The 25,639-nt window shown below is 40.9% G+C and overlaps 1 protein-coding gene across 2 annotated transcripts in view; it reads left to right on the forward strand.

Moving 5' to 3' along the window:
* The first annotated feature begins 509 nt into the window (after positions 1-509).
* The window catches only part of HMGCS1 (3-hydroxy-3-methylglutaryl-CoA synthase 1), a 34,401-nt gene continuing 9,271 nt past the window's right edge, over positions 510-25,639 (forward strand). Inside the window, exons 1-5 of one of the 2 annotated variants that reach the window (XM_070743375.1) lie at positions 510-653; positions 18,262-18,719; positions 21,148-21,273; positions 23,796-23,960; positions 25,220-25,388. In XM_070743375.1, coding sequence (XP_070599476.1) covers positions 18,272-18,719; positions 21,148-21,273; positions 23,796-23,960; positions 25,220-25,388 — 908 coding nt within the window. In that variant the 5' untranslated portion in view covers positions 510-653; positions 18,262-18,271. Of the gene's footprint in view, positions 654-12,872; positions 13,015-18,261; positions 18,720-21,147; positions 21,274-23,795; positions 23,961-25,219; positions 25,389-25,639 lie in introns of those variants that run through there. The other variant, XM_070743374.1, reaches the window with a different exon arrangement.

The following is a 25,639-nucleotide window of genomic DNA, read 5'->3' on the forward strand; positions in this document are numbered from 1 at the left end:
TCTTTGAGTCAGGTTTAAACAGTTGCTGCTAATGTCCAACTAAAGGTAGCTAGCTTTTAAAAATAACTATATTTTTAAATAACTAGTTATTTAAAAACTATTTGTTTTAAATAACTATTAAGTTTTTAAAGAACTTTTACTTTTTCTCATAGTGATTTTCCCCTCCCTATGAGAGCTTCGTCCCCTTGGAGGAGTAACACGATGCTTCTGTGCTCAGATAAGAAGAGCGCCTTCCTCCCGTTGCTAAGCAACCATCTCCTCTTTCTCACCAGAGGACCTACAGCCGCACTACCCTCACCCTGCAGTCAGCAGTGGACTCCTATTGGGCGCCGGGTTCTGACGTCACGTACTCCTTTACCCGCCTGGGCCTCTGAGAAGTGCCGATTGGCCACCCGTTCTCTGGCCACGCGGCGTCACTTTCTCACACCACCCCCGCCCCTTTCCCCCCATTTCGCTTCGCTCATTGGCTGTAAACGGTAAGAGGGCGAGGCTCCGGAGCGCCGGCTTCTGACAGGCCAGAGGGAGCTGCCACTCACCGGTTTGGAGTAGCAGCCGAGGCGGCGGGGCTGGTTTAAAGGCGCATCTTCAGAACTTGCTCTTCTTAGCTACCGATCCGGCGACTGAGGTTGAAGGCGAGTCATTGCTGCACGCAGGTGGGTTGGACCTGGAGGGAGCGGAGGCATTATTAATATTTTTTATTATTGTGGTTGTGATTATTAAGTGTATGGTCCAACAAAGCAAAGCAATTCTCTCCACCTCTCTATCAATTCTCAATGGAATTTACTTTCCGAAAACCTTCAATGCATAGAAGAAAAAGGGAAAAAGAAAGAATTGAATAGCTAGGTAGAGAATTGCCCTTTGAGAGAGGATTCTTCCCAGATTTTATATATATATCATATGTTTTTGCTGTTTTATATGTATATATATTTATAGAATTAGATGGGAGTCCTCTTCTAAACCTTTGGTTGCTTGCTTGGTTAAGATTGGGTCATGGGTTTTTTTGTTGTTCTTGCTTTCTTTGGTTTTCTTGAAGAACAATGTAAAAATATATGCGTATGACGTGAATTTATTGTCAAAGACAATCAGAGATCGCAGATATGGGAAAGGGATTTACGATCCGCAGGGCTATTTTGAGATGAAGGGGAGCATTTTTTTTAAAAAAAAATTATTTATTTTTGCAGAAGGTCTCTGGTGCATGTTCACCTTCCTTGCTTCCCTCTTGGGAATCCTGTCACTATGATTGTGAGTCTGCTGAAGACCCAAAAGATAAAAGAGCAAGTGGTGGGTGTGAAGAGTGAGCCATAATCTGATAGTGCATGACTTGAGCTTTTAATTATGCTTTTAATACAAAGGTATTTATTTGGAGATGGTGGAGTAGAACATGTTCCAGAGTGTGAGATTATTTTCTCAACCACTTGCCTTGCACCCTGGTAGGGGTTTTACTGCAAAGCTCCGTCATTCACCCCATTCAGGGGTGTGGGCTGTTTGAGAGCGCTGCCTGCATCTCTTGCTTAAATTTTTCTTTTAGGCAGCATAGCAACAAGAAAATTGGCTTGTCTTAAGTGGGCAGAGGCAGCAATTGAAACCGCTTTCTTATGGCAGTTGAATTAGATCTACTTTTTCCCCATAGAGACTGAGGGAAGGCAAGTAGGTTATGGGAGGGGTCATTCCTTTGTCGCTGACTTGTCTGCCTGCTCTCTGGGTGCCCTGCCTAAACAAAATCCAGAAGCGGTTGCTCCTTGAACATATTAGCTACTTGCCCATTTGTGCAAATAAAGAAAATTGTGCTTCCCTCTTCTTCCGAATTTCTCTCAAACAACCAAGGAAGAAGATAATGATTAAGACAGACTTTTCAACCTTGGTAACTTTTAACAGGGGTAGACTAGCTCCCAGAATTCCCCAGCCAGTAAAGGAATTGCGCTCTTTCAAATTCAGAATCCATGATGACCCCCCACCCCTTGAGAATTCAAGGAGAAAAAAAAGAGGTGTCTTAGTTGATTGCTTAAAGTTGTTCAAGATACAATTAATATTAAAATATTAAAATTAGAAAATAATTTGTACAATTTATATTGGATTGAAACAAATGTAAGGATATTTGGCCATTTAAATATAATATGGACTCATCAGAGGTTGTCTAAAACAGCCAAACAATTAAGAATCGCCAGTTTAAATAATTAGAATTAAGATTTTCTAATTTGAAACAATCCCTCTGGATTCATAATATGAAGAAATTTAGAAATGAGATCCTCGTTTGAATCATTTTTAATTTAGTATCTACTCAGAGTATTTCTAGTTTGTTGTCAACTTTCACTGATTGGGTTCATATACTGTAATACATTAAACCTTGTATATGCTCATATGGTTCTTAATACATTAGGTTAACCCAGCACAAACCTGTGTAATTGGATTGTCATTTGGAACAGCTGTCTTAGTTGAAGGGTAAAATTATGGACAGATGGTTAGATTAGTAGGAGGAAGATTAGCTGCCCACTATACCTGTGAAATTAGTGAATATTCTGTATTTTTCATCTAACATATAATGGTCAAATTACCAAAGTTTAGGATTCCTCTGACTGAAATAGTCCCAACCAGTTCTACTTAGGGAATTTAGCCTTTCACCAGAATACAACTTGCAATTTTCTTAGCAGCTTTATACAAACAATCTGAGGCTGCCTCCTACCAGGTTTGTTTTTTCTTCACAGTGCATGATGGGGATACAATTCAATGCATTTTTCTCAGATGGATTAAGTATTTCAGAAGGCTACTAGACATTTGTTGTTGTTTTTATCTAAAGTAGCAGGAAGGGATGTGGGTAGCCAAGAGTGTTATTGGTTCCAGAGTACAACTTTTCCTTAATTTCAGAGAAGCTGAACAGAACATTATGTTGGAGATTGGAATGGTAATTAGCCATTAAATTAACCACACTTTTGCATTGCTTAATGAAATATATCAAAATCAAAAATTTAATCCCTGTAGGATGAAAACGAAGGCTGGGCACTTTTATTATGATGATTTTGGTAGAAATGTTTGCTAGTTCTAAAGATATCCTCTGATATGATTTTTTTGTTCATCCGTTTGCGAGAATTATACAGTACTGTACTAGCAAAAACAGAACTGTCTGTCTGAACCAGCAGTATTGAGATCAGTGAAGTAAATTAACTGTACCTCTGGTATTTTCTAAGAAATTCACAACATGTATTAGCTGTTGGGATTTGCATGTAAATAAAACTGCTACAGTTGAACTGTTGCAATTTATCTCCTTGGTTTTGAAAGATCTTAGTAACAGTAACTCCATGTCCAAAAATGTCCCAAGATCACACAATACAGTCCATTGTTACATTTCTAAAAATTTTAGGGTGGTTGAATTTTAAGGTGTTTCCCTTTCTAGATAATGTTTTTGGAAAAAATTAAATTTAACCAAGAAGAATGACGTCATAAATTGTTCAGTCAGTCTGTATTAAAAATAAATGGTTTTTTTCTAGTTACACCTAAGTTCTTCTAAATTGCGTTGATGTCACTGAGAGATTTCTGCATATGTTTAAGTCCTTCCAATTGAAAACAGACTTAGAAGACAGACTTAGAAGAAAGTAGCTTCAATGTGTGCTTTTCCCCCCTTAGCGCACTGACCCTTCCTTGCCTGTTAGTCAAATAGTTAAATGAACTAGATTCTATGGTGTATTCATTTAGCAAATTTTCTATTCCCTTCCACTGCTCTATTTGTTCCCCATAATATGCAATTCATTTCTAGAAAAGCACAAAGGGAATAATTTTAGATGTAGTAAAAATGCTCTACAATCCACAGCAAGGCAATAATTTGATTCAAGGCAGACTCTTAAGAAGCAGCCTTTATTGGCCAAAATTGTAAATATGGTCACTATAAAAGTCTTTCTGATGGGAGGGAGAAAATTTGCATTCATGGTTCAGTATTTTTAAAATTATTTTGATTTGAAAAAGAAACATTAGTTTGTCAATTGTTTAGGAACTTTTTCCAGAGGGGATAATTGTAAGAATGTGTGAAAAGAAGTGGTTGAAAAACACTGCCATAGAGTATTGCATCAGGTTCCCACAAAACTGTATTTTTGTGAATGACATCTTGAGCTTCTTACATAATGAATGATTTTAGCCAAATGTCATACATACTGGCATATCTGACAGTTTGGAGAAAAAGCTTTTTCCCCTTCAAAACTTATTAATATTTTAATTTGACTGACTTGATTCATGCCTCATTCTATTATTTAATTTTTTTAGTTGAGGTATGTCTTGTTTTATAAAAAATTTGAACTTAGCTTCCACAAACCATAGTCAAATAGTAAGATTGCAAAGCAAAAGTTGAATTCTATTTTTCTTTTTCTGAAAAGGAAAGGAGATGCTATATACTGTATGATTTAATTATCCACTGCATTGGCATCCTTCAGTCTCGAAAGACCATGGTATCATGCTCTGGATTCCCCACTATATTTTAGAGATATATCCACTATATCTTAGAGAAAAATGTTAAAAAATAGGTCCTCTTGTAGACTTGAAACAGCGACACCTTATGGTTTTCTATAGTATAAAAATGGAGCTAAAGTAAGTTAATTCTTATTAATAGTTTTAAGTTTGGATTAAGTAATGGCTTACTGGTGAGTTAAGTATGGATTAAGTAATCACTTACAGAATGAGAGTGCTATAATTATTATAAAGCATGAATGAGTGAAATATATATATATACCTGGAGATCCCCAAATCTGGCTTCTTTACAGTTTACTTCTGGGCTTTTCACATGAATAGACAGCCAACTCTGTTGTGCATATCACTTCCAAACTGGTGAATATCTAATTTTGTACTTTCAGACATACGCAAAATTAGATTTAGTTTCATTACCACAACCTTCTAGTTTTTAACAAATTATTTTTCTAACTGGCAAGCGACCTGATAGCTACTGCATTACTGCATTTGTGGGGCTTGCAAAAAACAATAATAACCTAGAGCAGAAATCCTTAAACTTAGCAACTTTAAGACTTGTGGATTTTAAGCCTCAGAATTCTCCAGCCAGCTATTCTAGGCTGGCTGGAGAATTTTGGGACTTGAGTCCACAAGTCTTGACATTGCCAAGTTTGAGGACCTCTGCCCTAGATCATGATGATTAGGGGACAAAATCAAATTTGTGTGGGCTTTCCCTTATGCCTGGTTCATGCACAAACTGGATGATCTACCTTTTCGCCCAGGCCTTTGGTGAGCACGATAAAAGCCGCCTACTCTTCTTTTTGTTCCACTGGTTTGTTATCTCTGCCATCTTGGTTCTTCTTGTTTGTTTATTTTGTGCTGTTTTCTTGTTTTCATGCTTTTTAACCATCTGTAAGCTGCACAAAGTTGTAGGGAGTCGGAAGGCTTGTACATTTCACGAACTGTTCTTATTCAAAGAAGACTATCCTAATTATCACTATTGGGATAGTGGATGTGCAAAATAGGGAAGAAGTAATTTTAGAGCCAAAAATTAATACTTTTAACAAGCAAAAATGGGCTCCAAAAGCAGATTGGAATTTTCTCATTCAAATGCAGATTTAAAAATCGGGCTATCATGCATTGGAACCAGAAAGAAAAGACTGCCTTTCTCCTATTCCAAGCCACCCCATCCCACTCTGTGTGTCTGAAACTTTTACAAATTGTGGTGAATTATTTTTTGCTGACATGTGACTTTATCAGCTACAGTGACTAATCATGAGAACTAAAGTTTTGGTGAGGAGAGCAGGAGCTAGAAAACAATGGTTTCCCCCCATGGCTCCAACATTTTTGGACAGCCTTCCTCCATAAGATAGGTTTTCCTCTTCAGTGATTAAACACCAAAAGTTTTGTGTTTCATTTACTGCTGTTTATTTCGATTGGATGGTATACAGTATTTTTATGCTATTGTCCTAAGCTGCTCTGAGGCTAATACAGTTCAGCAGCATATTAAGTTCAATAAACAAATAAAGCAATGACAAATGGATACACCATGCTGAGTCACAATTTGATTTGTATGGTTTTGACTACATTCGGAAATTTCCAAATATTCTCAGTTCACAAGGCCCTTAGCATCTCTCAAGCTGTTTGCTTGGTGCCCCAGGAACAATTATCGGCAATGTTGTTTGGCGGGACTTAGGGGAAGAGCCTTCTCTCTGTGGCCCCTGGCCCTCTGGAATCAGCTCCCTCCAGAGATTCACACTGCCCCCACCTTCCTTGCCTTCCATAAAAGTTTAAAGACCTATTTGTGTTGCCAGGCTTGGGGCCATTAGACCCTAGCCCTCTGGCCGACGAGTCTAGTATGTCTTGCTGTGTGAATGGGAATGAATGATTTTAAATGTTATTAGAGTTTTTAAAGTTTTTTAGCTCTATTAATTGGATTTTGTAGATATGTATATTGTTTATGTTCTGTCTGGGTTCCCCCAGACCTCAACACCAACTGGAAAAAACAGCCAGACACTCTGGTAAAAGCCAAAAGTATTTTATAGCTGGAAAAAATAAACACAGAGGAAAACCTGTTCTTCCCAACAGACAGGCTATAATACGTTACAGCAGAGTTCTGATGTCCAGACAATACAGCAAGCTTCTTGCTGGCACCCCCCCCCCCCAAGGTTTCAATAGTCAAAGGCACAAACCAGGATTCCAAGACGCCAAAGTTCACAGCCAGGTCCCAAGACTCTCAAAGATAAAACTCCACAAGCCAGGAAGGGTGGGTCTGCCTTTTAGCCTTTCCAAAGAGCACCACACCCAAACCCAGCTGTTGCCTCTTTAATGCTGAAAGTACTTAGCCAATTGCTCCCTTCTCTGAGTAGCTCTTCTCTGTCGCAGATCAATTATGGCTTGTGCATTTTCCTCTAAGGAATCCAGGCTGCTTGCTGGGGAGAGCTCCCCCTGGTGGGACTCTGGCTGTCCTCCCTCTTCTTCAGCCTGGGATTCCTCCTCCTCGTCTGCCTGAACCTCCTGTTCCTCAGCCTCTCCCTCTGAGCTGGAAACCGACAGAAGATCAGCCGTTCCCTGAGGGGCCTCAGACGGAACCACAACAGTTTATTATTTTGATATGTTGTGAGCCCCCCGAGTCCTCGGAGAGGGGTAGCATACAAATACAATAGATAGATAGATAGATAGATAGATAGATAGATAGATAGATAGATAGATAGATAGATAGATAGATAGATAGATTAGGACCGTTCTATTGATGAAATAATAAAATATCCTGTGGCAATCTAGGGGACTGTGGCTCACAGTTTGGGAAACACTTACGGTAGCTTGTTTAGTCAATTCAGCCTATGTAGAATTGCTACATGCCTATCTTTTATTTTTAGATGGTGTTCAATTGTATCTAGCCATGGAAAGTTTAAGACTTTGTAGACTTCAATTTCCAGAATTCTCCAGCCAGCGTGGTTGGGGCATTCTGAGAATTAAAGTCCAAAGGTTTTAAAACTTGCCAAATGATGGATTTCTAAGTAGCTAAGGGATTAAATTCAGATTGCATAGGGGAGCAATAAAATTATCATGTAAAGTCAAACTCCACTCTCAAGAATTTTATGAACACATGCTTTTATGAGTTTGGCAACAGTATAAAAGTGCTTTGCAATATTTTCTTCCAGGATTCCCCCCGCCCCCCCACTTCCCTGTCTAGTTTACAGCTTTGGGGCCTGCTGGCCTCCTGTCCAGATTCTAACAAATCATCATGGTTCAGTTTTTTGTCATCAAGCAAGTTCAGCTAGATACTGATACTTAAGGAGAAGAATTCCACCTCCAGAGCCTCTGGTCTGATTAAAGTTCAAGTCCACCCACACCCGAAGGGAGATTTAACTGTATGTTGTATAAAACATTTAATAATGTGGCCTTTGCTTGACTATAGAAAAGGGACAGGTTTTAATGCTGCAGAATGAAAAGATGGCAAGTGACAAGATTAATATGTCCTATGTTTCCTGAGCAACAAAGCCAGAGAATTTACATAAATCTATAAAAACTCAGAGAGCATATCTGCATGAATCATATTTTCCACTTTCTTTTCACAATACTATGCTTTGAAAATAGAACTAGTACAATGTTGCCACAATGGTTTGACATCTAGTTTTAAGTTAAGTTTACACTTCACATTACAAGTAAGCTATGATATGATTGGCTTTCGCTTATCATAGGGAAGAAGGGGGATACTTGAGGGAAAAGGTATACTTTGATTCAGTGGTTGACCACTCCTGGTTTATGATTTGCTATTAGTAGGTGGCAGCACCTGGATGACTGTGAGCTTGGAAACTCAATACCATCAGATCTCGCTAAGGTCTGTTGAGCTTGGAAAGTCAACAGCATCAGATCTCGCCGCCCTGAATCTGTCAGAAGATGGGCGGCTTATAAATAGAATATAATTAATTAATTAATACACTACTTGGATAGGAAACTATAAAGTGATCTTGGGGCTAGGCCCATGATGACAAATTTATGGCATGTATGCAGTGAAGGGCTACAAATTTTTTTTACTACCACACTATGGGTGTGACTTATTTTGTGGGTGTAGCTTGCCAGCCATGTGACTGGGGGGTAGCTTAAAGGTCATATGACTTGACGTCATTCACATCAAGGGTTAAGGTGCCTGGCCTCTCCACACCTTAAAGAGATAAAATTTCCCTATTTACTATTACTGAACATCCAAAATATAATATTTAATTCTATGCATGTATGCCATATGTGTACATACATATTACACACAGACATACAAAAATATACATTATCTACTATATAAACTATGTGTGTATGTACACACACACACAACACACAGCTCTTTTAAAATTATACACATTCAACCTCATTTACTGTGATAGGAAAAATATACCCAGCGCCCAGAAGGGAAAAAAAGAAAAAAATTCAAAATTTTTCTACTGGTTCTGCATACCTGACCAAAATTTTACTACCGGTTCTGCATACCTGACCGTACCCGTAGGAGCCCATCGCTGCGTGTGTGCCACAGGTGGCACACAGAGCCCTCTTTGTGGGCACGCAAGCAGTCACCCAAGCTCAGCTCCGTCTCCCACCAGCCAGCTGATTTTATGATCTCTGCCACACATAAGCACCACTTTGTGTACTTAGCCCTCCTGAGCATGTGCACATGGCCCCTTACAGGGCCCCATTTTGGTCCTAGTAGGCCTCCCTGCTGCCTCCCTGTAGCTTCCAAAAACAAGCTTCAGGGGGGCTGCACCATACCCCTCATGTCCCATTTTGGCCCTGATAGCCCCCCCCCCCCCCCAGCAGCCTCCTGGGAGCAAAAATGGGAGGTGCCCGCACTCCCTCATCTTGGGCCTGACAGACCTCCCTGTACTTATAACACATAATGCAGTGCACATGTGGCCTTCCCTCATGCATGCCTCCTGCACACGTCACACTCCCACACACACATGTGTGACAGAGCCCTGAAAATCAGCTGGCTGGTGGGAGGTGCATGAGCGCATGCGCGGTGGAACTGAGCTGAGGCAAAAGCTCGCATGCCTGCAGAGAGGGCTCTGCATGCCACCTGTGGCACATGTGCCATAGGTTCGCCATCACAGCCATAGGCCTTCTATGAAACTCCTTCTTGGAATATAAATTGTGCTAAAGGCTGGTTCTCAATAATTGGAAATTGAGCCACTGACAAAATATTATTTCCATTTCTTGGTTAGAATGCTGTACTGCAGGTAGGTCACTTTGGCTAATTGCCAGTTGACTGCAATTTGGTAGAATGAATCTCAGCAGGCTCAAGGTTGACTCAACTTTCCATATTTCTGAGATGGGTAAAACGAGGACCCAGATTGTTGGGGGCAATAGGCTGACCGCTTAGAGGGTGCTGTAAAAGCACTGTGAAGCAGTATATAAGTCTAAGTACTCTTGCTAGAAGCTAGGGCTTTAAAACCTCTCAGTATTCCATGGAAGTGCCCTCAGTAATGCTCTATTTTTCAGGCGAAAGCAATGACTTTGGCTCCACTCTCAAAATGTAAAAGCTAGTAGTAAGTTTATCAGAGCACTGATAAAAAATAGGAGTTTGTGAGCCCTCTTACAGCTACTGCTCAATTTACAATCAGAATTAGGACCGGAATTTCTGTTGCTAAATTATATGGTTGTTAAGTGAGCCAAATCTAGTTTTATGACTTTTTTTTTTTGCTATGGCTGTTAAATTAATCCAGTTTTCCCTGCTGACTTTATTGATAGCTGCCTGGGAATATTGTAAATGGCAATCGCTTAACCCAAGGATGCTGCAACCCATCCATAGACACATCTTGTTGCCAAGTGCCCAAATTTTGATCATGTGACTTCTGCAACAGTCATAAGTCTGAGGATTAGTTTTAAGTCATTCCTTTCAGAACCATCCTAATTTCAAATGGTCATTAAATAAATGGTCAATGGTCAAGGACATTTAATAACTTTTTTCACATCTGAATTTAATTTAATTTAAAACAATTTAATATAATTTAACTATTACAATTTTTGAAGCTCTGATCTGTTCCTTATACAAATGATTGAGAATGCATATTTGCCACAGCTGGCAAACACATTGGCTTCTACAGCATCTTGTCCACCTATGACACATTTAGAACCTCTTCTATTCCCCAATGCTCGCTTTCTTGACTTTATTTTATTAGACCTCCTTTGTTTCTTTCTAAACTGGGAAGTTCTACTTACACCAGTATTTCTCAAACTTGGCAACTTTAAGATGTGTGGACTTCAACACCAATAATTCCCCAGCCAGCCAGCTTGAAGTTGCCAAATTTGATAAACATTATGTAGTACAGTACTACAATACTACATGCAACAAAAGCTTTATTGTTAGGGAAGAGAGGCTTTGGAGAGCATTTTTTCAAACTGAGAACAAAATATTGTTTTATTGACATCTACTTTGTGGCAAACTGGGTCTGTTGTCTACCTGTCTTGATCTGTCCTCAGGGTGACACTGTCCAGTAGACTGCGTTTGTATTTGAAATTCAAAAAACAAAGAACATTTGGTACATGTACCAAGTTGTTTGTAATCAAGCTATGCCCCCATTTAATGATTTCCAGGAAACAGCACACTGTGTAACTGTATGAACATTTGCTTTTTGATTTCTCAGACCAATGATGCAAAACTCTGAAATTGAGTAATAAGCATTGTTTGCACAGTCCTCCAATCTTAGTGCAACATCAGCACATTTAACGGTACCAAAGTTGAGTAAAGGTAAACATGTACTAAACTCGAGGGTGCAAATTCTAGTCTCTTTTGCAAAACCATTTTGATGAAGTCCTATCATTTGCTTAAGGTGGCTATTGAGGTATGCATTCAATCACAACTGTAATCATTTAATAATCTGCTGTAGGAGAATTGGAAGCTTGCACTCATTTTGTAAACTAAACTAAGTGGCTTAATTAATAAAAGAAGTGGAAATCCTTTTGTGGATCAAAGAAACATGCAATGAAAGAAAGATCTTCCTTTAGAAAGTCCTATACACATTTCAGAGCTCTGAATTAGGCAAATGCAGTTTGTAAAGTAGCCAGTTTGATCTAGGCTAGGGGTTAAGATGCTAGCCTAAGAAACAGATCATGAGTTATAGTCTTAACTAGGGATATCCTAGAATTGGATTACAACTGCCATCAGGCAATAAAGGAGCATGTATTGTTTTGATTCTTGATGAATGCCATAGGTTCTGTCATATAATTCAGTTAAAATATTTTGAGAGGCTAAGAGCCCACAATTAGATTTTGGGGATAATGGATTACATACCTCTGATTAAACATCTAAAGCAACTTTGTTGGTTTTCGATTACCATCCACAATGGGAACTCTTTCAATTCTGATTGACCTCCAGAAAATTCCAGGGCAATTGTATTGCTAAGGAAGCAACTTAAAACTAAGGAGAAATTTCCGGAGAGTTAGAACAATTAATCCATGGAACAGCTTGCCTCCAGAAGTTGTGAATGCTTCAACATTGGAAGTTTTAAAGAAGTTGTTGGATAACTTATCTGTCTGAAGTAGTGTAGGGTTTTCTGCCTAAGCAGGGGGTTAGACTAGAAGACCTCCAAGGTCCCTTCCAACTCTGTTGTTGAATGTATCTTGTCTTTTTTTATGTACAATAAGAGCATAGGCACCAAAGACAAATTCCTTATGTGTCCAATCACACTTGACCAAAAAAGAATTCTATTTATATTTATATTACTTCTATTTCTGTTCTATTGCATCTGGAGCGCAACCTAATATAAAATGCAAGTAGGCAGGCCTAAAAAACCCAATATGAACTCATCTTAATAATGTTAAGGACGCTCTGTCAATAATTATCCAAGATGAAACAATGGCACATTGGTGAATCCGAAACCCCCCGATTTTTCTGTCTTTTTCTTTCTTTCTTTCTTTCTTTCTTTCTTTCTTTCTTTCTTTCTTTCTTTCTCTTTCCTTCCTCTCCTCCTTCCTTCCTTTTATTTCTTGTCAGTCTGTCTCTCTACCTACCTACCTACCTACCTACCCAGTCAGGTACATATTGGTAATTTTCAAAGATATAACAATGTTTGTATACATGATATTAGTAAGAGAGAAACATTAGGACAGGGGACGCTGGTGCACTTATGCACGGAGAAGACTTCTCCGGGTTCGTTGTCGCCCTATTTCAAGCGAAAACAATCCAACAGCTTCCAGCTAAGACTCGCTTCCTCAGCTTCGCTCCTCAGCGACCCGGTAAAGGCGTGCGGGCGGGGCCGCCCTAGGGGGGCAAAAAAGGGAGGGGCGGCCGCGCGAGCCACGAAACGGCGTCTGCCCGGTGGGCAGCGTCCGAGGGACTCCCGGTTTCAGTGGGAGAGGCGTGTCGCGCAGAAGCTGGGTGGGCACGTCAGAATGAAGCAGGGGGGCGTGGCTCCGCGGAGGAGGAGGAGCAGGAGGCAGGGTGGGTGGGAGGGAGGGAAGAGGAGGTGCGCGCGCGGGCGCTGGCTTTTTTAAGAAGACCGTGCCGGTTCTGACGGGAGGAAAAAGGCATGACATGTACGCATGCGCGGTCAGCGGCTCGCGGTGTCTGCCGGAGCCGGCGGTGGGGTTCCACTGCGGGTGAGTGGCCGGGCATGGGGAGGCCTTGGCGGCTGGGATTCTAAGGCTGCCCGGGGGTCGGGAGGCTGTGGTGGAGACGAGGGGGAAGCGGAAGCCTCTCACCGTCCTCTCCCTCGGCGGCTTTTCTGCTCTGGACGGGACGACGGGGGGAAGCAGAGCCGGCATCTCCTTTCTTCCCCTCCGCCGATCCCTGGGCACTTTCAAGGAGGCGGCTGCGGCGGCCAAGGGCATCGCGCGGTTAGCGGCGGAGAGGCGCCTTCTCTCGCCCGACTGTCTTCCGGGGGAGAAACGCGAAGGGTGCTTAGGCGGACTCGGAAGCCCATGGATCTCCCCCTCGTCGCCTCAGATGTGCCGGACTCCAAGCCCCATGGGTCTTGGAAGGGTAGGAGCCGAAGCCCGGTCCGCCTGGGGCTTTTGGAGGAAGCGGGCAACCTCCTCTGCCCAGAATGGGTGGGCTGATTTTCAAACAAGTTTAATCGAGAAGAAATCCGTTTCTGTTTCTGCAATAGAAGCAAATGTAGCGCCGGACGTTGAACTACAGATCCTAACTTTTGGTTTTTCTCTCTCTGTCTGTGTGCATGTAGAATAGAATAGAATCCTTTTTGGCCAAGTGTGATTACATTGGTGTGCGTGGGTGTGCGTATGTGCATGTGTAGAATACAATAGTAATAGAATAGAATCCTTTATTGACCAAGTATGGTTGCATTTTGCGTGTGTGTATTGTGTAGAATAGAATAGGAATATAATAATAATAATAATAATAATAATAATAATAATAATAATAATAATAATAATAATAATAATATATTAGATTTGTATGCCGCCCCTCTCCGAGGACTTGGAGCAGCTAAAAATCCTTTTTGGCCAAGGGTGATTACATTTGTGTGTGTGTGTGCAGAATAGACTAGGAATAGAATCCTTTATTGGGCAAGTGTGATTACATTGTGTGTGTGTGTGTGTGTATGTGTGTGTAGAATAGAATAGTAATAGAATAGAATAGAGTCCTTTATTGACCAAGTATGATTGCATTTTGTGTGTGTGTATGTGTAGAATAGAATAAAATAGAATACAATCCTTTATTGGGCAAGTGTGATTACATTGTGTGTGTGTGTAGAATAGAATAGTAATAGAATAGAATCCTCTATTAGCCAAGTATGGTTGCATTTTGTGTGTGTGTGTGTGTGTGTGTGTGTGTGTGTGTGTGTGTAGAATAGAATAGGAATAGAATAGAATCCTTTATTGGCCAAGTATGATTGCAATGTGTGTGTGTGTAGAATAGAATAGTAATAGAATTGAATAGAGTCCTTTACTGGCCAAGTATGATTGCATTTTGTAGTGTGTATATATGTAGAATAAAATAAAATAGAATAGAATCCTTTATTGGGCAAGTGTGATTACATTGTGTGTGTGTGTGTGTGTAGAATAGAATAGGAATAGAATAGAATAGAGTCCTTTATAGGCCAAGTGTTATTTCATTTTGTGTCTGTGTTTACCGGTAGGCTTGCAGTATTTTATTTGAAACGGTTAAAGTTGAATTGATTTCTAGATTTTTATGTTCCTTGCTGTTTGGGGTCTTGTCACTGTTCTGCCTTTTTGTGTGTGTAATGTTTGTTGTTTGTACATTTCTTCAGAAGTGTAGAGAAATGCATCAAATATATTTTTCAGTCTTTCTGCTGAAGACGGGTGTTCAAGTAACATACTTGGTTGCTTTATTTTTATATAAACTTGCAAATTGTATTTTTACAAAATGCTTTATGTTGTGAGTGGGGAAAAAACCAGCTGTCGATCTGGTACAGTTTCTCTTGAGGTGAAAAAGCACATACTGTAAAATTCTGATGTACAGAATGTGTGTATGTAGTTTGTGTAAGAATACATGGCTATATAACAATATGATTCCTTGAATAGGAATGTTTTATATAGAATTGTTTCTTGCTGATTATATTGCTGTTTTAATCTTGTTTGCCTGTAGTAGGATTATAAACTACTCTTGCCCATAGTAGAATTATAAAATACTCTGAATCAATTAATAAGCCTAGTAAAATAAATTTAAAAAATTGTAAATATATCTTTGAAAGGGAAAAAACAACCAATACCTATATTCTCCTGGGGAAATCACTAATATAAAAACCCATGAGTTAAGCACAATTCAGACAATTATCTTTCGGCATTGATAATCATGTTAATTTCTGCTTTGAATAGCTGCCAATGCTGCCTCTTTGTTCCTGAAGGCCATAACTATTTAAACTCTGTTGTTGTTGCTGCTGTTGTAATTCCTTAATTAGTTCATTAGAATATAAATTTATTTTTCAAGAATAAGTAGGACAAAGGCCAGTTGGTTTGTCTGACTCTGTGGTTTGGAAAGAAAACAGTGTAAAGAGGAATGGGAGTGGCAGAAAGAAATCAAGCCGATATAGAAAAAGTAAGAAAAATGTAAGAAGACTTACTGCAGGTTACTGTTGTGAATTTGAAATAAAGTGGTACCTCTACTTAAGAACTTAATTCATTCCGTGACCAGGTTCTTATTTATTTTATTTATTTATTTATTCAATTTTTATGCCGCCCTTCTCCTTAGACTCAGGGTGGCTTACAACATGTTAGCAATAGCACTTTTTAACAGAGACAGCATATTACCCCCACAATCCGGGTCCTCATTTTACCCACCCCGGAAGGATGGAAGGCTGAGTCAACCTTGAGCCGGTGATGAGATTTGAACCGCTGACCTTCAGATCTACAGTCAGCTTCAGTGGCCTGCAGTACAGCACTCTACCTGTTGCGCCACCCCGGCTCTATTAAGTAGAATTCTTATGTAGAAACGTTCTTAAGTGGAAGCAATTTTTCCCATGGGAAGCAATGTAAAGGCAAATAATGCGTGCAAACCCATTAGGAAAGAAATAAAAGCTCTCAATTTGGGTGGAAGGAGGAGGAAGAAGAAGAGGAGGAAGACAGTCGCTGCCGAAGGAAGAAGGTGAAGTTAGGGAAATCAAAACAATCCAAAACTTTAAGGCTTTAAAAAAAAAGAGGGACTCTAAGGCAGTGAGAAGGAGCATGCACCTCCCATACACCCAGTGCCAGGCTGCCTCCCATACACAGTGCCAAAGAGAGAAACCCAGACCAGCAAGAAGGAGGAACCTCCTGCTCCTTAGACCGAAAGGAAGCTGCTGCCGCCGCTACCTGCTGTCTCTTCCTTCCCATGTCAAAGGACTCCCCTTTCTTCTCACTCACTTGTTTTGTAGCTGGCGCCTTTCCTTTACTGTAGTGACTTCTCGGTTTGGCTGAAGCCGAGTTGATCTGGCCAGGGTGAAGGGCCCCCTTTTGCCTTTCCGCACCCAGACTCTCCAGGAGGCAACCTGATGCTGGGTGTATGAGACGCAGCATAGGGGAGTCACCACAGCAAAGTGGTTTATTCCCTCTCCAAGCACCCAGAGAAAGGAAAGTGTTTCGTTCGCTCTAGGCTGCCAAAGCCAACTTAAGCGCCACCGAAAGGCTCCTCTGGCCCAAGATGGCCAGGATTAAAGGGGGAATGGCAGGAAAATGGCCCGGCCTTCGTGCCGCTCTCAAATTTCCTAGGAAATTTTTCCAGGCTTGGGTTCTTAAGTAGAAAATGGTTCTTAAGTAGAGGCAAAAAAATCTTGAACACCTGGTTCTTATCTAGAAAAGTTCTTAAGAAGAGGCATTCTTAAATAGAGGTACCACTGTAGGTGATTCTTGGAATTGCCTCTTCAAGAGTGGTGGTGTTCAAGTAGTAGCAAAGAGCTATTGAGTAGACCTGCCAGTAGGGCATGAGTCATTGAACAGAATAGAGACTTTTGTATGATATGCACTTGTTTTTTATTTAAAGTTTTCTGCCAACTACAGTATGTGGAAATATAAACTAGGTGTTAACAGGCATATAGTTATATATATTATATTGTATTGCATTGCATAGCATTGCATTGCATTGCATAGCATTGCATAGCATTGCATTGCATTGCATTGCATTACATTATATTATATATTTCTTAATTTATTTAACATTCTTGGCATTTCTCTCCTGTATGTTTGTTTCTTCCCATTATGTTTCATAATTTTAAAAGAAAAAATGATATTCCAGCAGATATAGTGATTTTTTTAAAAATACTGTTAAATAGTATATGTAGTATATATATATACTTACTTAGTATATACTTACAGTATATGTATATATACTGGCTACTGTATTATATATTTCTGAATTCCAGTAGGTAATTGTATCTTTATGAAAAGGAATAGCATTAACATTTTGTTACTGTGGTTTATGTTTTTGCTCTTTGCTGTTTAGGGGAAGAATGCAAAATTGTATTTTCCAATATTCTGACAGTATTTTTGCTCTTTTTTCATCTTGGATATTATTAATAGATGTGAATCGAAACAAGTTACATGTGCATCTATAGAGTAGCGAGAACATATCCTTTTTCAGTGCAAGAAATGTGATGGTCTATCCTTTTAAAAGACAAAGCAAAATGAGTATTTGCTTTTAAAAAAAATCAAATTCTTATTAAAATAATGAAATTCCACACAATTGTATGGATGCATGATTGGCTGGAGAATTCTGACAGCTGAAATCCACACATTTTAAAATTAACAAGCTTGAGATCACTGTAATAGGCTAGAATTAGAAAGTGAATGACATATATAGCATCAATTGAAGCAGAAGAATACATTTCTATATGAAGTTCAGTGGTCTCTTGATTTTCGCGGGTCCGAACTTCGCGAAACGGCTATACCACGGTTTTTCAAAAATATTAATTAAAAAATACTTCGCTGTTTTTCCCCCCTATACCACGGTTTTCCCCGCCCGATGACATCATAGGTCATCGCCAACCTTTCGTACGCCTTTAATAAATATTTTTTTTAATAAACTTTAATAAATAAACATGGTGAGTAATAATCTAAATGGTTGCTAAGGGAATGGGAAATTGCAGTTTAGGGGTTCAAAGTGTTAAGGGAAGGCTTGTGATACTGTCCATAGCCAAAAATAGTGTATTTACTTCCGCATCTCTACTTCGCGGAAATTCGACTTTCGCGGGCAGTCTCGGAACGCATCCCCCGCAAAAATCGAGGGAACGCTGTATTCTGTTTACTAGATGTGTCTGGAATCGCTTAAAATTGTGTAACAGATAATATATGTTCTTGACAATTATTGTGTCAAATATTTGATTATTGATTTTTTCAAACTAAAAAAAATCAGTATTGTACATTGGCATAAAACTATGACCCCCTTTTTTTTAGACACACCAATATGCCTGGATCTCTACCTGTGAATGCTGAAGCCTGTTGGCCAAAAGATGTGGGAATTGTAGCTTTGGAGATCTATTTTCCTTCCCAATATGTTGACCAGGTAGAGCTAGAGAAATTCGATGGAGTGGACGCAGGCAAATACACCATTGGCTTGGGACAATCCAAGATGGGCTTCTGCTCTGACAGAGAGGACATCAATTCACTTTGCCTCACTGCAGTCCAGAAGCTGATGGAGCGGAACAGTCTGTCCTACAACTGCATTGGAAGACTTGAAGTTGGAACCGAGACGATCATCGACAAATCCAAATCTGTAAAAACGGTCCTGATGCAGCTCTTTGAAGAATCTGGTAACACAGATGTGGAGGGCATTGACACAACAAATGCATGCTATGGAGGCACAGCTGCACTCTTCAATGCCATTAACTGGCTGGAATCTAGTTCCTGGGATGGTAGGTGTGATCATCTGGGGCAACCCAAATCCTTGAGTAAATTGAAATTGAAAAAGATATAGTTTCCAAAACCCTCCACAAAAGTACCTTGGTGCTTAACACCTAGTCAATACATATCAAGATTTTCTGGATATGTACAGTGATCCCTCGAGTTTCGCGTCCTCGAGCATCGCGAAAGGGCTATATCGCGAGTTTTCAACCCGGAAGTAAACTCCACCATCTGCGCATGCGTGCCCTCCCACGCATGCGTAGATGGTGGAGTTTCCCCGCCGGGCAGAGGCTTCCCTGGGTCTTCCCCCTCTTGCCCCGGTAAGACCCCAGCGGCAGCGCGAGCAACGGCGTGGGCTGGCGGGCGGCACGCGCGCGGGAAACCCCAGCTCTGCTTCCCAGCTGGGAAGCGGAGCCGGCAACAGCGTGGGCGGGCGGGCAGCGCGCGCGAGCTTGGGGACACCCCACCTCCGCTTCCCAGCTGGGAAGCGGAGCTAGGGTGTCCCCACCGCGCGCGCGTTGCTGGGGAAAGCGCGCGCGCTTGGAGACACCCCACCTCCGCTTCCCAGCTGGGAAGCGGAGCTAGGGTGTCCCCACCCGCGCGCGCATTGCTGGGGCCACTTCCCAGCTGGGAAGCGGAGCTGGCAACAGCGTGGGCGGGCGGGGCGGCGCGCGCGAGCTTGGGGACACCCCACCTCCGCTTCCCAGCTGGGAAGCGGAGCTAGGGTGTCCCCACGCGCGCGCGCGTTGCTGGGGAAAGCGCGCGTGCTTGGGGACACCCCACCTCCGCTTCCCAGCTGGGAAGCGGAGCTAGGGTGTCCCCACCGCGTGCGCGTTGCTGGGGAAAGCGCGCGCGCTTGGGGACACCCCACCTCTGCTTCCCAGCTGGGAAGCGGAGCTAGGGTGTCCCCACCCGCGCGCGCATTGCTGGGGCCACTTCCCAGCTGGGAAGCGGAGCTGGCAACAGCGTGGGCGGGCGGGCGGCGCGCGCGAGCTTGGGGACACCCCACCTCCGCTTCCCAGCTGGGAAGCGGAGCTAGGGTGTCCCCACGCGCGCGTTGCTGGGGAAAGCGCGCGTGCTTGGGGACACCCCACCTCCGCTTCCCAGCTGGGAAGCGGAGCTAGGGTGTCCCCACCGCGTGCGCGTTGCTGGGGAAAGCGCGCGCGCTTGGGGACACCCCACCTCTGCTTCCCAGCTGGGAAGCGGAGCTAGGGTGTCCCCACCGCGTGCGCGTTGCTGGGGAAAGCGCGCGCGCTTGGGGACACCCCACCTCCGCTTCCCAGCTGGGAAGCGGAGCTGGGGTGTCCCCAAGCGCGCGCGCACCCCAGGCGCGAGCAACGGGGTGGGCGGGCGAAGGGCGGGCGGCAGTGGAAGTAAAAACACCATCTGCGCATGCGCAGATGGTGTTTTTACTTCCGCACCGCTACTTCGCTAAAAATCGATCATCGCGTGGGGTCCTGGAACGGAACCCTCGCGATGATCAAGGGATCACTGTATTTCAATTATTGCCTCTTAGCCACAGCTTGTTAGAAATGTTATAGAAATCCAGAGATGTAATGCATTGCCAAATCCTTTGTTGTTGTTTACATTGCAGAAGATTGTTTTAAAAAGGTTTTAATTATTACAGTATCAGTGTGAATCTATGGGAGGAACTAATGATGAATGCTTCTAGCCAAGTCTTAATAAAGTAGTTAAAATACTTGCTGATTGCAACACTATATGAAATAGGATGGTGCAATGTTGACATGTGGAGGTATCAGAAATTATCTGGGTGACGATAGAGGTTTGAATCCTGATATGTGAAGCATGAAAAGCATTATAATCCCCCAAAAGATAACAATTAGGCTAGTCATTGTTCTATCTGCAAAATAGGATAAATTCTGATTGTCAAACCACACTTCTTTGAGTAGCTTTTATAGTAGTTCTTGCTGCACTAGAAACATTTTCAAGACAAAACTCTTGATAAGTGCCACGAAGTGTAGCAACTGACAGGTTTATAATGGGGAGGTCAGCTTAAGTTGAAATGTAAGAATATTCTGTGAGATAATATCTCATAAGAAATCCAGCATCATCTTAAGGTATTATCCTACAAACATTTTCTGCTTATCCTGCAAGTTCTATGGCAACTAATCTAGACTTAATCTTCCTCCATGCTACTTCCTTGTTATTGGCACAAATGCCACTTAAAAACGCTCACACTTGTCCTCCTATACAAAATGCAAATTTGTATAACAGGATATGTGTCAACACAATATAATCAGAAATTCTTAATAGGATTTTATATGCTAAACATAGAAATGAATGGTTGCAGTTGATTAAAATAGTTGCAGGTTGAATAACTCTCGATAGGGAGGTTTCGGTTAGCATAAGGTTGTCACAACTGACATTTCTCATAATCTTGATGCAGTCCATTCATAGCTTGTATTTGTATTTTTTCAGGGCGTTACGCACTTGTTGTTGCTGGAGACATAGCTGTATATGCCACTGGGAATGCCAGACCAACTGGAGGAGCTGGTGCTGTTGCTATGCTTGTGGGTCCAAATGCACCCCTCATTTTTGAACGAGGTTAGTGCTCTGTTACCACTTATTCTAAAAGAAATGCTGCTTATCCAGCTAGTATAGAAACATAGAAGACTGACGGCAGAAAAAGACCTCCTGGTCCATCTAGTCTGCCCTTATACTATTTCCTGTATTTTATCTTAGGATGGATATATGTTTATCCCAGGCATGTTTAAATTCAGTTACTGTGGATTTACCAACCACGTCTGCTGGAAGTTTGTTCCAAGGATCTACTACTCTTTCAGTGAAATAATATTTTCTCACGTTGCTTTTGATCTTTCCCCCAACTAACTTCAGATTGTGTCCCCTTGTTCTTGTGTTCACTTTCCTATTAAAAACACTTCCCATTACATTATGTGTTCACATTAAAGGTCAAGTTCACACGACACACTTAGCCAACTCAGTTCCAGTTCTACACTCGTATATCTGGTTAGTTTAACTTTCAACATATTTATTTATTTATTCATTTATTAGATTTATATGCTGCCTGAAGTACATATGCACATATATGTACCTCAGGGTTGAACTGTGAGTCCTTGTTGCTCTCCAGATTTAATGGTTTGCTTGCAGCCATATCATTACCCAGCTAAGTAAGGTTATGCCAGTGATGAGGTCATTTAATTAGGCAATAAACCAGGCTCAGAGCACCAAGGACTCTAGGGTTTAACTTTGATCAGAGTTTTTTGGCTAGTTGTGCCTGACGCGCAAGTCCAGGGCATTTCTTTGAGGTTCTTTCACCTGGCTGAGATAAAGTACTTAAAAGTCCTTGAACCCATAGTAGCATATTCTAGCTTTTGTTGACCTAATAGTAATCCTTATCCTGGCACATACAGGTCAGCAAATGGAATTACATAGGGTATGCTAAGGATAGGGATTACTGGATTCATCAAGATTTATTTTTCTCCCCTTCCATCAAGTATCAGCCTGCTCTTTCAGTGGGTTCTACTGGAATGAAAGAATCAGGGATTTTTGAAAGATGGATAGACTGTCCACCTATCAAAACCTGCCCAGACCTAGTACCATTCGTTTTGCTCAGGTGTGTCAAAGAAAACTCGACCATCAGCTAATTGTTAATTAACCTTTCGGAATGATTTTATAGCTGCTTTGAAATTGCCAATAAAAATCTGAAAGCACCTGCTCAAAGCATTTCTGCCAAATCAGAACTGATCAGCAGGTTATTCCAGAAAGCAGTAAATGTGTCTTTTAAAAACAGCTTTTATTCACTAGCATCACCATTCAGCCATTACACATAGTCCTCGACTTACAACTGTCTGTTTAGTGACTGTTCAAAGTTACAACCGCACTGAAACAAGAGACTTGTGAGCCTTTGGCATGTTTACAACCATTTCAGCATCCCTATGTTCACGTGATCAAAATTCAGTTGCTGTTTATGATTATTGCACTATCTCTGGGTCATATGTTTTGTCAACCTTCTGGCAAGCAAACTCAATGGGAAAGCCAGATTCACTTAATAATATGTTACTGACTTAACATCTGTTGTGATTCATTAACAACTGTGGCAAATGGGGTTGTAAAATAGTGGGGGGGATTCTCTTAACAATTGTCTCGCTTGGAAACAAATTTTGAACTCCCTTGTGATTTTAAGTCTAGGATTCAGGCTGATCCAAGCCTTCAAGACAGGATTTAACTAGGAAAGTTAACGTGGATGGGGAAAGATAAAATTGAAAGGTCTGGTCTTCAGAATGGCTTTAGAAAGCAGTGCCCAGGGACCAGAAGGGATTTGGCACGTGTATCTAAGTGATGCTTGCTGATCCCACGCCTAAGGTGAGACTAGCTGACTGATGGTTGCTGAAGAATATTCGATTGTAACTGCAGGTTTTTTCTCACTAAAGTAGGGTAAATTGTTTTAAACACTGGAACAACTAAGGCTAACTTTAAACAGTCTCTCGGATAGGTTAGGGATGAAATAAAGGCAATCTCACATGAGAGTAAGGCAGGAAGGGCAGAGGTTTCTGGAATACGTTTGTGCCCTGATTGAGTACAACTGAGGAAAGAGTGTTTATGGCTCATTGTATTGTGCAACCCCAGAATAAAGGTTAAGTTAGTCACCACATCAAGTGAATTCCATAAATAATATCCATTGACAGTTTACTTGCTTTGCTTACTTTGGACTTTTGCACTTTTAAAACATCAAACTAACAAGCCTGGAATAATGGCCTCTTTTCTACCTGTTAAAAGTACAGTCATAAGCAATTTTCCAAGTATGGTAGCCGGGATGTTAAACATATCCATTTTTCACTTATGACGCAAATGGATTATTTACATGAGCATCTATACAAATGAATTGGCTCAAAGATCAAGAGAACAATACAATATGCTATAAAACTCCTCCCTCTGGATATTAAATACTGCAAGTTTCATTTTCTCAGAGAAATGAAAATTTGAAAGTACTTACTCACTTCTTCAACACTTCCCATCCAACTCTAGTTCTGTATGGTTCATCTCAGTATTGGAAAAAAACAGCTTGTGAATAGATAACTCTTTTGTATGTGAATCTTTCCCAACAGGATTGCGTGGGACCCACATGCAGCATGCATATGACTTTTATAAACCTGATATGGTATCTGAGTATCCTGTGGTAGACGGCAAGCTATCCATACAATGCTACCTCAGTGCGTTGGATCATTGTTACAGTGTCTATCGCAAGAAAATCTATGCCCAGTGGCAGAAAGGTACGTCTTGCTAGAAAACATAGTTGTAGATTCAGGATCCCCTTTCTTCTCTTTCGGTTGTTATTCTTTTCTAAAACATATTGAAAGCTACTACAGACTTAAAACATTTCCCATCCACACTTGAAAATGGCACACAAATCTTTTACTGACTTAGGAACACAGAATATCTCAAAGCTAAATATTTACTGTAAGGACATTGTAGCACTTTATTAATACCATTTTGATTCAGGAAGGGCTTTATTTGGAGTAATAATAGTTTTTGAGAGGTGTATTTTAATAATTGATTTTGATTTGATTGATTTATTGGATTTGTATGCCGCCCCTCTCCAGAGACTCGGGGCGGCTAACAACAATAATAGAACAGTATACACAATAATCCAATATTAAAAACAATTAAAAACCCATTAAAGTAAAAACCAAACATACATTCAGACATACCATGCATAAAATTGTAAAGGCCAAGGGGTAAGAGTATCTCAGTTCCCCCATGCCTGACGGCAGAGGTGGGTTTTAAGTAGCTTACGAAAGGCAAGGAGGGTGGGGGCAATTCTAATCTCTGGGGGGAGTTGGTTCCAGAGGGCCGGAGCCGCCACAGAGAAAGCTCTTCCCCTGAGTCCCGCCAAGTGGCATTGTTTAGTTGACGGGACCTGGAGAAGGCCCACTTTGTGGGACCTAACTGGTCGCTGGGATTCGTGCAGCAGAAGGCGGTCCCTGAGATAATAATGCATAAGACCTATATGTTTTTAAGAGAAAGCCCACCTGATAATTTTTAGAAAGTAGAGATATAGTTGATGGGGGAAATAAGGTATTTGAAAAGGAGGAATTCCAGTCATAAAGTAATAAGAATGTAAGAAGCAAGTGTTTTAAATCAATGAATTGTGCTAAATTGAAATAATAGATAAAGAAAGCATGGGAATGCAGGACTAACGAAAAATTAGAGCTTATCAATAAATAAATACTTAGTCCTATGTGTATTGGGGCTTTAATCAAACAGTGATAGTTTGTGTTTAGTTGATATTCTGAATCTTTTGAGAGATGGTGTCAAATTTTGTTAAATGATAGATAAGATTTGTAAATTTTAAATACTGTTTTCAGGAGTCTTAATCTTCAAATAACTTAATATATTTACATTCCAGTACCATGTTTGCTTAAATGGAAATAAGCTGTTTTTCAATGGCATATGTGGAATTTGCAATTTTTGATAGATTATTTCTAGAATACCATTTTTTAAATTGTTCTCCTTTTTAATTTTTTTCCAGAGGGGATTGACAAGGACTTCACCCTGGATGATTTTGGCTTCATAATCTTCCATTCTCCATATTGCAAACTGGTTCAGAAATCTGTAGCCCGCCTGCTGCTGAACGATTTTCTTAATGAGCCAACACTCTCAAAAGAAAATGACATTTGCAATGGCCTAGAAGCATTTAGGTAAACTATCCCAATGCAACAATCACCACAAAAGCAAGATATGACAAATATTTTAACACTATATTTAATGGCAATATATATTTGACACCTGCAAAGTTATGTCACCCAAATTCTTCATTGGTTATTCTTCATTGGTTAAAAATACTAAGCCTTCTCACCAGTGGCTGAAACAATGGGTTGTGTCCAAAAACATTTACCTACTAAAGCAAGAGCATGGACTGAAAAGTTTATGTGTTATGAACTTGCTTATG

This window comes from Erythrolamprus reginae, chromosome 2, assembly GCF_031021105.1.
Source record: "Erythrolamprus reginae isolate rEryReg1 chromosome 2, rEryReg1.hap1, whole genome shotgun sequence".
Lineage (NCBI taxonomy): Eukaryota > Metazoa > Chordata > Lepidosauria > Squamata > Dipsadidae > Erythrolamprus > Erythrolamprus reginae.